This window comes from Calonectris borealis, chromosome 15 (genome assembly GCF_964195595.1).
Source record: "Calonectris borealis chromosome 15, bCalBor7.hap1.2, whole genome shotgun sequence".
In the NCBI taxonomy this organism is placed as follows: Eukaryota; Metazoa; Chordata; class Aves; order Procellariiformes; family Procellariidae; genus Calonectris; species Calonectris borealis.
This window is the reverse complement of record NC_134326.1, coordinates 4,227,833-4,243,906: the sequence shown is the minus strand read 5'-3', so window position 1 is coordinate 4,243,906 and position 16,074 is coordinate 4,227,833. Positions and strand designations below refer to the sequence as shown.

Below are 16,074 nucleotides of genomic sequence, written 5' to 3'. Positions count from 1 at the left end.
GCAGATACTGGATGTGTGCAGTACATCAGCACTCCACATTCTTGCCCAGAACAGAAAAATCTCAATGCTTAAATAGTATATTAAAGCAGTCATTAGGCTTATCATTGATATCGCTGCAAATGGTTGCAATCACTTTTCCTAAAACATTTCTGAATTAACTTTCACAACTCAAGAGTGCGAATACCCCAAAAGAGAAATCCTTTCTGCCTGCAAAATAATAATTTTAACAGTAAAATGTGTACATCAGAACATCAGAAATATGTCTATGACAAACTGGCTGTAGAAAGATACATGGACACTAAGAGCAAGGTACTGGTTTTCTTTTTATTTTTTTTTAATTAAGAGAAGTTACCTCAAGTTCTCAGCTACAATTACTATTATTGTTTTTGCACTAACAATATTGCTAATGGCTCACCTAATTAATTTTCCAAATAAACCTATTTAGATAGAACCTATTTGCACTTCTAATCTTAATGCATCATGAAGCAAAACAGTTTTTCCTCTGTACATTTAAGACTCAAGGGAAACTTTAAATCGCGTTACCTACACAGTGAACGCGTTGAAACTACTAAGTAAATGCAACAAGTTTTCAGAGCTTCCACTGCATCACAGACACTTGTCCTGCACTACATATTTGTTCAGACCATTTGCATCTACAACGATACCAAAAGCTACCCTAAATAACTGGATTTTGTCAGGCAGTTAGGAGGATTACATATGTCAAGCTTTTTTTTTTTTTTGTATACTGGAAACATTAAGTAGTATTTACTACCTGAGAAACTGTCTCAATACCTAGTAAAGAGCCCCTTTAGCTTTTCTTTCCCATATAAAGAAAACATCACAAATGAAAACTTGAGGGGAAAATACTGGGTCAAGATTATAATAACTTTTCTTCCTTCCAGAGCAGATGCAAAGAAACCTCTTCACATTCACTCATCTGTTCATTTATAGGACTTGAAAAAGGAAAGCAAACTATTTAGAAAGTTTCATTTCACTGCTGACTGCTCAAATTAGTACCTCCATCAGAACCACTTTAACCAAGGAATTTAAGCACATAAACAGCAGCTGACTTCAAGGACTCCATAGCAGCCAAGACATTATACAGCTAACTGATGCATCCCTACAACACACTATTTCTACATTAGCACTCCGTTTCAAAGCCCTGAACCAGCTTGCACACACCTCCTACAAGCCAAGTAGTTCAAATGGAGTATCATTTCCAAAAGTGTTGGCACTGTGTGGACACCCCAAGTCAGGTGCAAGGTAAAATTCAAATTACACTTCACACTGTGCAGCTTTTTTACCAGCATTGCAAGTTGTACATTTTTCTCTGCATTATGTTCATGGGTAAACAAGGCAGAAAACATACCGCTCTCCCCTACACAATTAATAAGCCCGTTAACAGTATTTCAGATTAAAGGTAGGATAAGTAACATCCCAGAAGCAAATTTCAGCCTAAGGTAATAATTAGATGACTTTGATTCATCAAAAATAAATTAGCCTAAGTTAAGATTAACTACATTTGCAACTTGGTTGCCTGGTGCAAAGTTAAAATACTTCAAGGGTTATTCCTAGATTCCCAGAGGGAATTTAGGTTCAGATCTCTGCTGCTGGCTCCATGTGGAACCAGCTCTGTCCAAATTTAGTTACCTCAACGTGCCAGACAGAAGACAGGCACAACCCTCAACACGAAGGTGTCTAAAAAGCTGTATGAAGGACGGGACATTAATGGGCATCAGAAATACAGACACTGCAGCCAGTTAAAGATCCAGGTCATTAAGCCATTTTTTCAAAACCTGATCAATGTTTTTCTCGTATCCACTACCGCTTAACGCATGCACTACTGCTTACTACCTTTTTCTTCCCCTAAGATCCAGAACAGATCTGCAGCCCTTTAACCCTCAAGCAAAACAATAAAAAGGAACAGAAGGAAGAGAAGCAGCGGATATGTGCTTCCAGCTTGAGAAAAGTGGCTAAGCAACAAACACAAATACCACATATGGAAGCACACATAACTAAAGAATAGTTTAAAAATAAGCAACTCCAAAAAAACTACAAGCCCACAGCCACAAATTCACTGGCATTAAATACTAATACACTAGGTTTGGAGATTCAAAAGAAGTTACAAGCTTCAATTAAACGTTCAATACTTTTCTCCAAGCATACCTATGTATTTTCTCTAATTTTTCTAAGACCAGGTTCTGGCACTTCTTCTCTACATCCCTCCTTGCTTTCCCTGGCCAACAGAACTACATCAGAATTTATTCTCATTCTTTGGTTTTTGCTCTTCTCCAAGGATCAGCAAAACGTTAATCAGATTTTGAAGAGGTTTCTATACAAACTTTTTCTGCAAAAGTTATAAATAGGTTACTCAAAAACACTGAGGAGCCTGAAACAATAAAATTGCAGTAACTCTCCATTATTTGTCTTTTGCAAAATAGAACGTATTTGCACACAAAAGAAACAGAAAAAGTAGCCACTACAATGAAATATTCAATAAAACTACGGCCTAAAACAAGTCAGCTACTCCACGAAAGGATCCCATGCTGTTTTAAGTTCAGTTTTTTCCTCCAAAGATGTATGGCAACGTATTCCAGATTTGCAACTCGTGAAACTGTATCAATCCACCATAACTATTCAGGAAATCCTAATCACTCACTAATTGTCTGAAACACAATCTTTTGCTTATACACAATTTCAGTGTGTTTTTATAATTGCTGATATCCAAGCAACCAAAAGCCTGGAGAACACCTTATCTCAAAAAAGGCTGTGGACTAACTTCAGCTAAAGAAAGAAGCCTTCAGTAACACAAGATGTAAAAAAATACCCAAATCATTTTTTCAAATATCCACTCAGCCTTGCCTGGGGTTAGCCAGACACTCTGCATTCGAGCTATTAAAAGGAATGTGCAATTGCATAATTTAGATTTCACATGATTTATATAATGGATGTCTAAATGCTCCTGACCTGTAAGGCCAGCACCACTTCTCCCTACAACTTCAAGTTACAGCTGATTAATACAAAAAGCACATCATTATAAGACTCTACAGAAAAGGATTTGAGAACGGGAGGAACAGTTGCCCAATGCCTCAGGTTCCTCTTTTTGGAAGATTATTTTTAATCTGTATCACATCAGTGACTTACTTTACAGCACACCATCTTGTACTGGTGTAAATGAAAGGTGGCAAGCTGCTGCACGGGGCAGCGGATTGAAAAGGCAGGGGACAGCTGAAACCAACATATCGTGCAACGAAGCCCTGAAACCAAAGCTGTGACCGTCGCAGCATGCCAGCAATCATCTCCGTACTTCCTGAAGACAGTTGGGTTTGATGTCACTTCAATAGGAAAACTGCTGTATGTTGCTTTTACTTCTGAACAAAAGGATAGCATTATACAAAGTGCCAGCTATGGTTTCCGTGGCCTGATCCGTAATCTGAAGGCGCTTTTGCTTCTGACAAACTGCACTGAAGGACAACTTTGAAGTTAGCAGGGCTCAAAAAGAGTTTAATAGATACTGCAGGACAACATAAAAGTCTCTACAGTAGCGTGATGACAATCACTTAGCAGCAGGCATCCTGCATTTTTACTATTCAGGTACTGAATTCAAAGGCATTTGGCCTAATTCTTATCATTTTTCCCAAAACATGTACTTACACATAAGCTTGAGACTTTCAGATTACATTTCCTCTAACAACCTGAGCTTAAGTGCACAGAACTGTACATGGATTCCTGTAACACTACAGTAAATATTTTTTCGGTATTATATGCCTTGAATAAATTCTCTAGTTCAAGTACCTTCAAAAGCAGGTAAAAGCATTATGGTTTTCAAAGTTCAAGTGTGCATTCAAATTCTGCAAACATATATATGACTTCAAAGATATCTTCACTTGATCCTTGTTTAAGTCATTTTTCAAGTAGGGCATTAATTATTAGCTACTGAATAACTCATGGAGAGAACTTTAAAGGCCACTTTCATTCATTAGGTTTTTTTTTTAAATTTCATTTAGATTTTTTGTATTTTCTAGAAAATTTAAACTCTAACAGCCTAATCCATTTAGTACAATGACATTCAAGATTTATCAGTTACAACATGCAAGGAAAAACAGCTGAAGTGTCCATAGACATGCCAAAAGATACTTGCATTCATATACTTTAAAGTAAATATTTAGCAGTTTATTTATTCAAAAATAATATAAAAAAGTAGAATGGATGCAAAAAAAAACAGGTTAGAAGTGTAGTTTGGATAATCCCTAAAGCCTGGCTTAATAATTGCATCAAAAATTGCATGTGAACTTGAGGAATGCAAAACACACGTAAGAATTAAAAAGCAGAGTTCAGTTTCAACAGTTGAGAGTTTCTAAAAACACCAGTGCAATGCCACTGAACAGAATTCAATACTTACAAAGTAAGTGAAAAGGCTGGGATGAAGACAACCTGTATTATTTCTCTAGGGCAACAAAGTCCATTCAAACTTCTGAAGTATCTGTAAAATCCACTTGTCCGCAGCACTGGGAGACCTCCCACAAAGTAATGCCTTTCCATAGTGGGACTTTGCAAACATGACTATCTTGCCATAGAAATATTATGCAAAGTAGTAAAAGGTTTTGGTTATAGTTCCTTCCTTCTCTGCTGTACCACTTCTTCCACACTTGACAGATGGGTATTGGCAAAATTTGCTCAATCCTGCTGTTGGGTTTGTAGACAGCTGTCTTATCCTTGACTCTGACACCTCCTTTGATTTATTTGGATTCTACCACCATTTCAAAGGATCACAAAAACCAAACCACGTACACAAAGACTCTCATATGCCACAGCCTTGAAGACCTATAGAACAGCTCATCAGATGTAAATAAAGGAGGCTCAGGGAAACCTAGGAATAGCCTGCCTGCTAAGCACCCCAGGAACTTTTCACGCTGAAAGAATAAATGTCCTCATGATGATGACTCTTAGAGTGGAACCATTAGTATCAGCAAAATCATTACTAACACGGGTGTCAAGACTGCTGCTTTATTCCCCACAAGCAAGGGATCCGATCCTTCCACCAGGAAGGCAGGAGTCTGACAGTGCACAATGTAATTTCCACCTTAGTGGGAAATACTTGATTTTATTTTTCTGTTTCCTTGAAAATTTTTCTGTGGGAAATAGAGCAATCACCTGCAAGGAAGAGGACTATATCAAATACACCTGGAACTGACTGCCTTGCATTTTCTTCTCCTCTCCTAAGAAAGATTTCACTCCCCCCCCAGCATAAGCACGGCTCTACTATAAGGCAGGCAGAGAGCAAGGCACATTACCTAGCAAATTTCTTTGCACCATAACCAGATCAGACAGCACAAAATTCCTCTCTTCCAAAGGAGGTTGAGAAAGCATAAACACGAAGGTGTGGCTAACAACATCTCTCCACTCAAAGAGAGTATTCTGCAGATGCATCATAAGAGGTATCGGGAATAATAGCTCCTGCCCGCTACTTGTGAAATATATTAAGCTTAGTGTGATTGTGTTATCTTTTCTGAGGAACATAAATTTATGTTTGAAATTACGCTCATCTGTTACAGCTATAAGCAACGGCTCTGGATTTGCTGAGGCAAAGTCTGGTATCTTGTGTTGATACATGAATTCATCACGAAGAAATGTACTTGCCTGCTTAGGGACATATCCTTCCCAGTCTGAGAGACGGTAGATTGTGATCTCTAAATGGTACAAGAGAGAAACTAGCAAAAGGCAGGTCCTAGAATAAGGACCGGATCACTAAGCTCACGTTACTTTTTCTACGTTCGTGAGTCCCTTCTGCAGCAGACAGCAGCTTAGTGAAACATCTCAAGAGGGAGTCATATCACCTATCACTTCCTCCTAATCTCTATCATAAAGATTACTCATTAAGTAAATTACTAACTTTTGAATACTGGCAACTTCTGAAGAAAAGACAAAGGTGAGAGAACCGCCCGCACCAACTAACAGCCACAGGTGAAATAACTTGAGAAGCTGTTGAGAAAGAGAACCAGGCTCCTGCAAGGAGCCACTCTTCTGTTCAAGCAAGCTTGCAGCTTGGGGATGAAGTGTGTGATCCTTAGCGCTCTCTAAAAACTGCTGAAAACAACAAAGTCCAAAAAAAGCACTCGTATGTCTCGAGTTGTTTACCCACAAGCAGAGAGGTTAGCGGCTGGCAGCGCTCAAACAGCCCCACCCTGGAGAAGCCACCGCAGACCACCCCGACCTGCAGAGCGGTTTCGCAGGCTGCCTTCTGCCTCCCAGCCCGCGGTCGCCATTTGCTGCGCGCTCACCACAGACCAGAGTGAACACAGCCGGGCCCGTTCGGCAGAAGCCATGGTACAAGTGACTGACGTACGTCGTGTCTGAGGAAAATCAGGAACCAAAACTGACAGATATTTAGTCCATTTGCTAGTCTTCTGGCATCAGGGAACGCACTCCTGCTCCTCAGCTAAGGAAACTAGAGCGGAAGAGCGCTGGTTTGCAGCGCAATACTAGCTCACTGGCTGAAGTTGAGAGTAATCTAGTAAGTAACCACTCTCTTCTACTTAAAAATAAACAGTATGAATTGACCCAATAAAGAGAAGGTCTCTCTTCTTGTCCCTAAGAAAGAACAGGCTTAGTTAATAATTAAAGTCATAAAACTGAAAGCACTCAGATACACAAAGGATGACTGAAAAAAGTGCTTATCATAACTCTTTCCTTCAGATAATAAATCATGCTTAGGAAAAAAAACCCAAACAATCTCTGCGTTTTACATTTACTTATCCCACTGGTGTCTAGGCCTAGCAACAAACCACCATCAGGAGCACCGCAACAAGCTGCTGCCACCGTAGGAGACTGCAGCCAGAGCCGAACTTGGCTCTCCGGACACTGCATCTGGAGTACCGGCCTCAGTTTTGGGCACTCCACTACAAGAAATACACTGGGATACTGGGATACTCTCTCTGGCAGAGACCACCAGGATGGCCGAGCACTGGAGCACAAGGGGGGGGGAAAAAGGGGGGGGGGGTACAAAGCAATGTTACCCTTTGCAAAATGCTTGCCATATATGCAACTAACACCAAACTGAGCTGTCACATCAGTCCTCAGAGCCTGCAACACACACGTACTAAGAACTAAAAACAACAAAAAAGATATTGTGAGAAACTGCTGAAAACAAAATCCAAACTGCTATTAATTTTGAGAGGAGACTCCAGCTTCAGCCAGAAGAAACAATACTGGGAAGCACTGCTGCTGATTAACAGAGAGAAAACTGGACATTTTTACATCAGATCTACAAACTGGGTAATTCAGGCCACCTCACTGCACAAAATGGCAACAGGCCTTCTGCACGGGTATCTTTAATTGCTTCTACAACACTATGCTTAGTTTTAAAGCTTCCTGTCTCAGAAAGAAGTCTGTTTAAAATAGAGGGACAAGCACAAATATTTCAGATATTGGAGAGAACATTCTGTTCCTTTAAAGAAAAGGAATCAAATATGCATTTCTTTTTAATGGACCTGTTGGACTGTTTCCAAAAAGAAATGGTAACAGTTCCACTGTTTTGAGGCAAAATACCAGAAAACATGTCAAAGAAGTATTTGTAAATTACTTCAAACCGAACAGAAGAAGCAAAGCAGTTGTCTGGCTATGACAACTCATTTTAACAGCTGCATAGAAAAATAACATTTTCAAAAGGATGCAGACTACACAGTGACAGCCTATTCATCATTTTCCGATTTGTGATTTCATGCACTGTAGGAAAAGGTTTTAGCAGAATGCATCTACTGCACTCATTGTCATTTTAAGAATACTGCTTCATGTCTGTGTCTGAATTTGTACTGCGAAAATGACAGTACTGCTATAAAAAAGAATGCTGAAGTTTTCATGTCAATAAATCAGAATTTCATTTTCAAATACAATTTTTTTTTTCAACTATAGTTTCCGTTGTTGTACTTCCTTCTGGTATCTGAATAGAAACATCAACGAACAGAAGCTCAAGATTAGTAAAGAAAAACAAATAGAAGCTTAAGCAAGTTAATGCTAAATTGTATCTTATCAATAAATAGAAAAATAAACTTCCTTCTTTGCGCCCCAGCTCAGCTGTGATAGCACTGAGATTCCTTATTGCTAAGAAATAATTTCCTTTGCAGGGAGTGCTATTGTAAGGAATAAACATTAAAACCCTAATGCTCCAGAACTCCACTTGCCACTGGCAAATAGTAAGTTCTTCTGAACAGTAATAAATTATGAATTGGCCAATTCAAAAGGCTTTTAAGACCACGTTTTTGTGAAGACAGCTTCCAGTTACGGAGAGGAAATCAATACACTCCTGTCTTAATCTATAAGCAGGAAAGACACTGGCAAGAACTAAGGCAATGTCACCTTCCTACTGCTTGTCCATCACCAGGACATGTGGTGTAAGAATGAAAAGGCAGATGAAGGAACACCTATGGAGCTGACATCCCACTGTGCAGAAGCCAGGGATAAAGGACAGGTAAAGTGAAGCGCACTATCGCAAGCCTATTGACCACTGGACAAACGGGCAGGGGGACTCAGGGTAGCTTCAAGTCTGAGAAAGCCACTACATGAATTGTAAGACCTGGCCTCTGGAGGAACAAGTCAACTTCGGCACTGGAAGCTCTGGAAGTGAGAAGTTTATTGTTCCTGTAGTGAATCAGTGTTTTGTTAAAGCTTCCAAGCTACATAACCCACGTATGAACATAAAAGGAAGAGCAGGACACTACATACAATTAAGCTCAAAATTTTAAGGACCATAAACGGGAAGGTGTAGGAAAAAACCCAACACGTTGGGGGGGGGTCTAAATAAGCAAGAAAAAACTAAGCAGAGTTTTAGAAGAGAAATATGATGATGTCTCTAAAAAAAGTCAAGGAAAAGTGTAACAATACAAGGAAGAAAGAGTTGGTTGAGCAGTATTTGGTTACTAGGTTAATTTCATTACATCTATCTAATAATTTATTCCCCAAGCATTATTTCATCACATCCTACATTACGCAATAATTCAAAGTGACATTTGAGTACTTATCTTCTGTGGCTTAATGATTAGTCTTCAATTCACACTGGAGATGTTTACTTACAGAACTAAGAACACTGGACGTTTCTCTTTGCGTGACAGCACTGTTGGAGCTATTTCCCAGATCAGCATAACAAAATTTGTTCAAAACCACTGCGATGCTTCACGAGGATGAAGCTGTGGAAGATGATGTATCCATATGGTTGCATTACACAACTGGTAATAGAACCAGTTTCTCTGAACACTTAAATAAGAGACCGGTATGCATTTAATCTTGCAGTCAAATCCATATCAAAGAGGATAAAAACAATAGCTATTTGAATCCGAGTGTGTTCATAATGGTAAGCTCCTTGGTACAAAAACATTATTAAAGATAATTAAGTAGTTAAAAATAAGGCCTCAGTATCTATAGTAGTTTCAGGTATTATGAACTGCCATTTAATATATGCTTTTCAATACAACAATATCAAGTGATAGTAAGTGTGAAGGATATTAATTATGCTGAAAATCAGAACAGATGAGAGCAAATTTCAAGTAACACGAACGGGAATAAATACTTTTTAATAAATCATCTCTCTTCTCCATTCACTAACAGCTCGCAGAATGCAGAAAGTAAATATTTCTCCAATAAACTACAGGAACTATGAAGGTATTTTACTGTGTGAGAAAAAGCACAGAATACAAAACCAGACTAATTGTGGAGAATTGGAACACTACTTCTAATCCACTGGCATCAGAGGATATTTGCTTAAATGTTACAGCTTGATTTTAGAAGAGCCTAGTTAGGTTTTATGATTGCTAACAACATTATGGAAAGGCAAGAGTAAACCTAATCTCTGCTTTCTTCTTTTAGACTGATGGTAGATTACTCTTGAAGCCTGAATGTTTGAAAAAGCACTAAGACTGAATAAGAGCTTCCTGAAGAAATTCTACAAGGCTCCGATTTAAGACTAGGGTTTTTTCCCCTCTTTCTGGTCCATTCACTAATTACTCTACACATACAACACACACAGATAACAGATACAACTCCCAGATAACTTTTGTGAATCACTGAAGGGCTTCTGTATTTCCCTTCTTAAACTTCCTATTAATCATTATTGCACTAATTGAATGTGTGCTACAGAACGAAGATCTCCTGGTATATATGCCCTACCTGTTTTTACATGTGGGTTTATAGCTCCGGAAACAACGAAGGGCAAGTCATGGTACCAAAAATAAAAAGTGGGGAAAAGCAGCTGGTGCCACTTTCACTTCCAAGTTCCCCTTCGGGCATCACTGAGTCACACGCCTGAAAGGAGAACCCTTTTTTTTTTTTTTTTTTTTTTTTAAATATCTCCACAGATGCTTCTACAAGATTCAAAACCTCTTACTCCTGGTTGCAGTTCTACAAAAATCAGACTTTAAAAAAAAAAAAAAGCCTTTATTTTGGAACAAAATTTAAATCAACAAAGCGCTCTTTATACCTTACCAAGCAGTGTGCCCCACAGGCATCTGCTCAGGACAGTTATCCCTCTTACTCTCTGAACAACCCATCAGGAGGGTGCAGCCCGCAGGAAAGCACAAGCCCTGCAACACGTGGAGGGGCCCAACGCCCTGGTGAAATCCCCCCTCAGTAACTCCTGAAGTGCAACAGGCTGGAACACAAAATTGTTTCTTTCCACACAGAGCTCCCCACAGCTCCAAGCAATCCCACCAGCTTAAACAATGTGGTTGTCCTTGCAGTGATATACTTCATTACTAAAATTTGTTAAACCTGTTAGCTGTTACTATTACGTAGTTAAAAATGTTCTGGGATTGTTAAATTGCTACAGGCACATGGAGCAAAAAGCCTACACAAATTAACTGATACTTCAAATGCGGTTTTCATGAAAGCTGACAGATCTGTAACAATTCCTGAAAACAATATAGGTTTGAGAAATTTTTCAAAGTGACACATCTTGACATTAACAGCTGCATTAGCTATGGTTTTTATTTATATATGACACCACATCTGTGTGATAACAGGTTTCCAAAAATCTTTTGTATAAAGCAGTACATTCAGGAACACACTGTTTTGTATTTTATCTTGTAATCAGTATTATCAACAGAAGTTTGTAATACAATGTTTTCAATTAATCTACGGCCCAGCCTGGTCTGAGCTTTCACCTGTTCAATTTACAGTTAACGACTACGTACCTACTGACAGATACTGTAACAGAGAGGAAAAAAGTGTTCCTAATAAATAGGTTTACTATTATGTCAATTGAATGTACAGATTTTTCTGTTTGTAATATTGTTTTAATAAAAAGTTCAGTTGGGGAAAAAAACAGTTCATTTGCCATGATGTGCTAACTGATGAGAAACTTCCAAAGAGCTGATTTATAAGAAACTTGGGGCAGTCAAAATTCTCAGATTTATCACCAAGAGTCCTTGCAATTCCCAAGCCAGGTATTTGCAGAAATGCACGCCTTACCTGCAGTAGGGAACCTGAGCTTGTTAAGGAACCCCCTAGCCTGACAAGTCTTTTTGAAATTCACTGTGTGGGTCCAGCAGCTAGGCCTACCCGAGGCTTGTAGTCCATGAAACCAAGATCGACACCTACCATTTAAAAGACAGTTATTAACAGCAAAACTGCTCCTATCCTGAAATAGTTCTCAAACTCTTAAAGTTAGGCATAAGTCACAAACTCAAAAGTCAGGTAGAGAGGAGGTAAAAAAATTAAGCATGAAAGTGTAGGATTGCAATCCCAGGTCTGCACCGAAGAACAGCCTCATGACGGCAAAGCAGCAGTTGTTTCAAGCTCACTGCTCACATCCCTCACCAGCGTTCATTAACAAACCTTGAAACGATTACTGGCCCATCCCACCAGACTCCATCCAACCTACTCCCAACATCACTATCCATCTTAAAAACAACTATGATCGCTTGCTGAAAAATTCTGAGATGCTCTTCAGCCACTGACAAGTTAGGTCCCAGGAGAAAAAATTTTCAGAATTCCCACTGAAAAAAGTTTTATTTTACTTTTCCAGTGAGGGGGTAAATGCTGAGGATCAGGGAAAGAGAGCAGGAAGATCTTATATTAGAACTAGCTTGTAAATATTCCCAAGTCAGACCCCAAACCTCTGTGACTTTGCCCTGTCATGACTACAAGCATCTACTATAGCCATTATTTGGCCATGAGGTAGTGCCAATTTCTGTAAAATTGTAGTACCCATCTACACATTTATCTCGGTCATGGATTTTTTCCCCCCTTTGAATAGTATTTCAAAATCGGAAACATAAAGCATTCAAACAGAAAAACATGTTTGTATCTTAACGGAAATTTTGAAGAATTTTTAATTCTGAAACTCAAATTTGCTGGAAGTCAAGTGGCCACGTTTTGCAGGCAAGAGAGGTTTTGAAATAAATGGTTACCCTCTAAGGCAAGACATGCATGTTATCCAGTGTCTGAACTCAAATGGACTGACTGCAAACAAAACTCAATTTGTTTAAGTTTTCATTCACAAAAGCAATTTCATTTAAGTATTCGTTTTGTACACATGAAAGACTGAACCACTGAATAATGCTATTATGTTATAAAAGATACTAATATTACCTAATAGTTATGTTCTGCTAAAAATGTTACATTCAGAAACACTTTAGGAAGTGCCACACAGTTACTACACATGTTCTGCATTTTCTTTCCAAGGTAAATATGCTAGGAGTTCAAAATTGTTAACTGGTATCAAATCTCCCTTTTTATCATTTTCAGTCCCTCCCAAACCAGCGAAGAAACAGCAGCAATTCCCCCATCTACAAATTACGCAGGCTCAGCTTCAACAGCTTACTAGAAGAAAAACAACAGAGAACTTGAGATTTAGTGGTCTTCTATGCAGAGCAAGCTCCCCATCCCTTGTTCTTCACTTTTTAAAAGTTAAGAAGCTAACTTAACAGAGTAACCCCAAGAGCTCCAGGACTCCATGCTAACTATTCTGCATTCAAGCATGCGCAATGACTGTAACGTAAGGCTATAACCAGGATCAGTAGAAAATAAAAAGCTTATCCCTTCTAAGTTAAATCACACAAATATTACAGGCTAGAAAGTTCATTGCAATTTAAGAGAAATGGCAAAGCTCATTATGTTATTTTTTTTAAATTAAATGAGAAAGGAAAACGTAGCAGGCAACATGCACAACTATGCTACTTATATCACAACTTCAGTAAACAGGCAATAAAACACAAAAGCTCACCACCCCCCGCAAGAGCCTACTGTACAGAAAGCCCTCTTAAGATTCACTCCTACAATGCAGTTAAGTAGAAGATTTCAGAAAAGGATGCACAAAAAACATTTAGCAGACTTAACAATTCGATTAAACAGAGTCCTGAGAGTTTAACAAATGTTCAACAGCATACGCATAACATTTACAACAAGAAAGAAGAAAGGCACCTGGAGACATCTGACACTGGGCATGCTCTGCAGGCATCTCAGTGCGCACATGCTCTCTACCAGGTTGGAGCAGCCTAGCCACAAAGACCTTGGCACAGAACACTGCAGGGTGACAAAAAGGAAGGAAGAGAAGAAGCAGTTAGATGCCACAACAAATCACTCAAGGCAGGCAACTCATTAGTATGTTAACGTGGGTACTTATCTACGTTATTTCTACATTAAGCACAAGGTTAGTGGCCAAGGGTAAAATAACGACTGAAGATCCTTTTCAGAAAATAAGCCATCCCTCTGTCCTATCAAGGATAACGAGCTGATTTTCCTCATTTGCAACCGCTTGGCTTTAGTGCCCAGCTGAACATTTTAACTTACTACCAGGAGTATCAGAGTTGTTACAGTTTGGGTCCATCAGTTCAGCAATGCATCCACACATTGCTACCGACAAAAGACCTTCTGCCGCAACGGGGGAAGGTGCCTTCCTCAGCAAACTGGCCTGGCCGTAATTGCTTGCGAGGTTTTTACCTTTGCAGTCACCCTTGGGGAACAGAAGTGCAGGAGCTTTTCATTAGGGTGGCAAGTCTTTAGAATACAACCTGGAGGAGCTTCGGTAATTAAGGTTTGGCACCCCACACTGTCTCAACTTTCTCAAACGATTTGTGCTTGTTTATTCCTACAGCAAAGCTGACATTAACTTCTGAGATTACAGCCTATGTACTGGGACACGGACAACCAAAAAATGTAAGTATTTTTTAGAGAGCAACAACACCTAGCTAAGTTCAAATTGCAAGACCAAGTTCTGCTTAGTCAAGATGCATGGTATCCTGAGTAAAAGGGTTATTGGGGAAAAAAGCTTGTATTATCAGTTGAGGGCATCCTAAAGCCAAATTATATATACCCTAACTACATTTATTACTCATAGCACCACCCAAGCCAGAAAGAACCAAGCTTAACTACCACACTCCACATTGCTGATACTAGTAGTTAGGAAAAGTTTGGAAATCCTTTTTGTTTCTTTTCTGAAGCTGAAGAAATTTGATGCAGACAGACTCCCCAAACCTTTTATAGCTCCATGATATTATTTCACAGTTCCTTTTAAGGACAGAATAGTACATACACTACATAACCATCAGATAAAGTTAGGGAAAAGGATTCAATTCCTCGCTATCAGCAGAGCACAAACCCAGCTCTAAAATTTGGCACAGACTCAGCTTTCAATATTTTTCACACAGGCTTCCAATTTAGTTATAACAAACACCAAATCTTTAGAAGAAAAATCCCACACAGATCAAAGTTGAAAGTGGAATAACAGGAGGTGAAGACTCAGGGCAAGCGGCTACTGTGCCAGTAATAAGGGGAAGGAGGGAGCCCAGAGCAACTGAAGAGGTTAAAAACTTTTTTTTTTTAATTTCATATCTCATGAATAAAACAAAAGAAAGCCTAGTATTTTCATCTCCTTGCTTAAGAGAGAAAGTAAAGCAAAACCAGGAGAAGAACGACCCTAGCAGCACCAAAACATACTGGAATTCTCTCTCCTCTTATCCAGCAGGAAGACTGCAATTCCATATGGATGTTCTGTACTATGCACTTGTCATGTGATGAGTGGGTGCATATATCTTATGTACAGAGGTAAAAATAAACATATTTATGCTATGTTGTATTATTCTTCCTTCAATATTAAAATAAATCACAGTTTTCTATTATAAAAAGTTTCTTATTAATGTTTAAAGAAATGTGATTTTTCATTTAGCTATCAAGTAATTAATCCAGTATATCTATAATTACATTGCAATAATTTACTTTGACATGTCCTCACACAAACACTTGAAATTTAGTTCCCAAAATTGTTCTAAGATAGTAACCAGTGACATTAGGGAAACTACCTTAATTTCAACAAGACACCAAAAAAGAGATTTTTATATTTTTAAAGAAGATAGGATGTACTGTTCAAACCCATTGATCATGGTATTAAATATGAGGATCTTAGATAGACCATTTACAGCTCTTTTTCAAAACAAGTGTATATAATTCAAGAAACTTCTTTTCTAATCAGTTTCATTATTTAATGTAGTTTGGCACAATACCTGAATGGTGTTTCCGCAACACTGAACCATCGAAATTCAGTGCAACGCTGCAGGTATTTATTAAAGCCCAAATAAATGTTTGCATTTTTAAACATACAGGCCCGGTAAAAATTTTAATTCTGCTCACATCACTTAGTAAAAGTCATTGATCGAGAAACACAACAAACTTCTCTCCGAAGAGAAAATCTGCAAACTGTGCGTATACTGAATCTACACCTACAGGAGTCCACAAATTATAAGCTAAAAATCACTGGTTTAGGTTATTAGACTGTGTTTTCTTTTAGGGACTGCTCTACTTAAATAAGCTGAATATTAAGAACTTAAGAGAAATATGGGTAACTCGAGAACAATTTTTTAATTTATTTCAAAATATATTAGACACAGAGGCCATTTCCATGCCAAGTTTAAGCCACACAAAAACCTTTCCACAGTCTTACAAAACCCTGAATAAAAGGATTTATAAAAAGCACTGGACACTTAGCTGTAGCAATGATATTGCACAATACTACAAATTAAATATTGCATTCTACTTCACACTAAAACAGGAATGTGCAAATATTTGTGTGCTTCATTGACATGTTATTTC

General features: G+C 38.5%; 1 protein-coding gene across 7 annotated transcripts in view; it reads right to left on the bottom strand.

Annotated features, from left to right (window-relative positions):
* FBXW11 (F-box and WD repeat domain containing 11) overlaps nt 1–16,074 on the bottom strand; it is a 78,255-nt gene that overhangs the window by 47,552 nt on the left and 14,629 nt on the right. For 3 of the 7 annotated variants that reach the window (XR_012675881.1, XM_075164081.1, XM_075164076.1), the window contains one exon: nt 13,411–13,512. The exons of the other annotated variants lie outside the window; for them this stretch is intronic. Coding sequence is in view for 2 of the 3 variants with exons in the window: in XM_075164081.1 (XP_075020182.1) it covers nt 13,411–13,512 (102 nt within the window). In the remaining variant the exon portion in view is untranslated. Of the gene's footprint in view, nt 1–13,410; nt 13,513–16,074 lie in introns of those variants that run through there. 7 annotated transcript variants of the gene reach the window in all.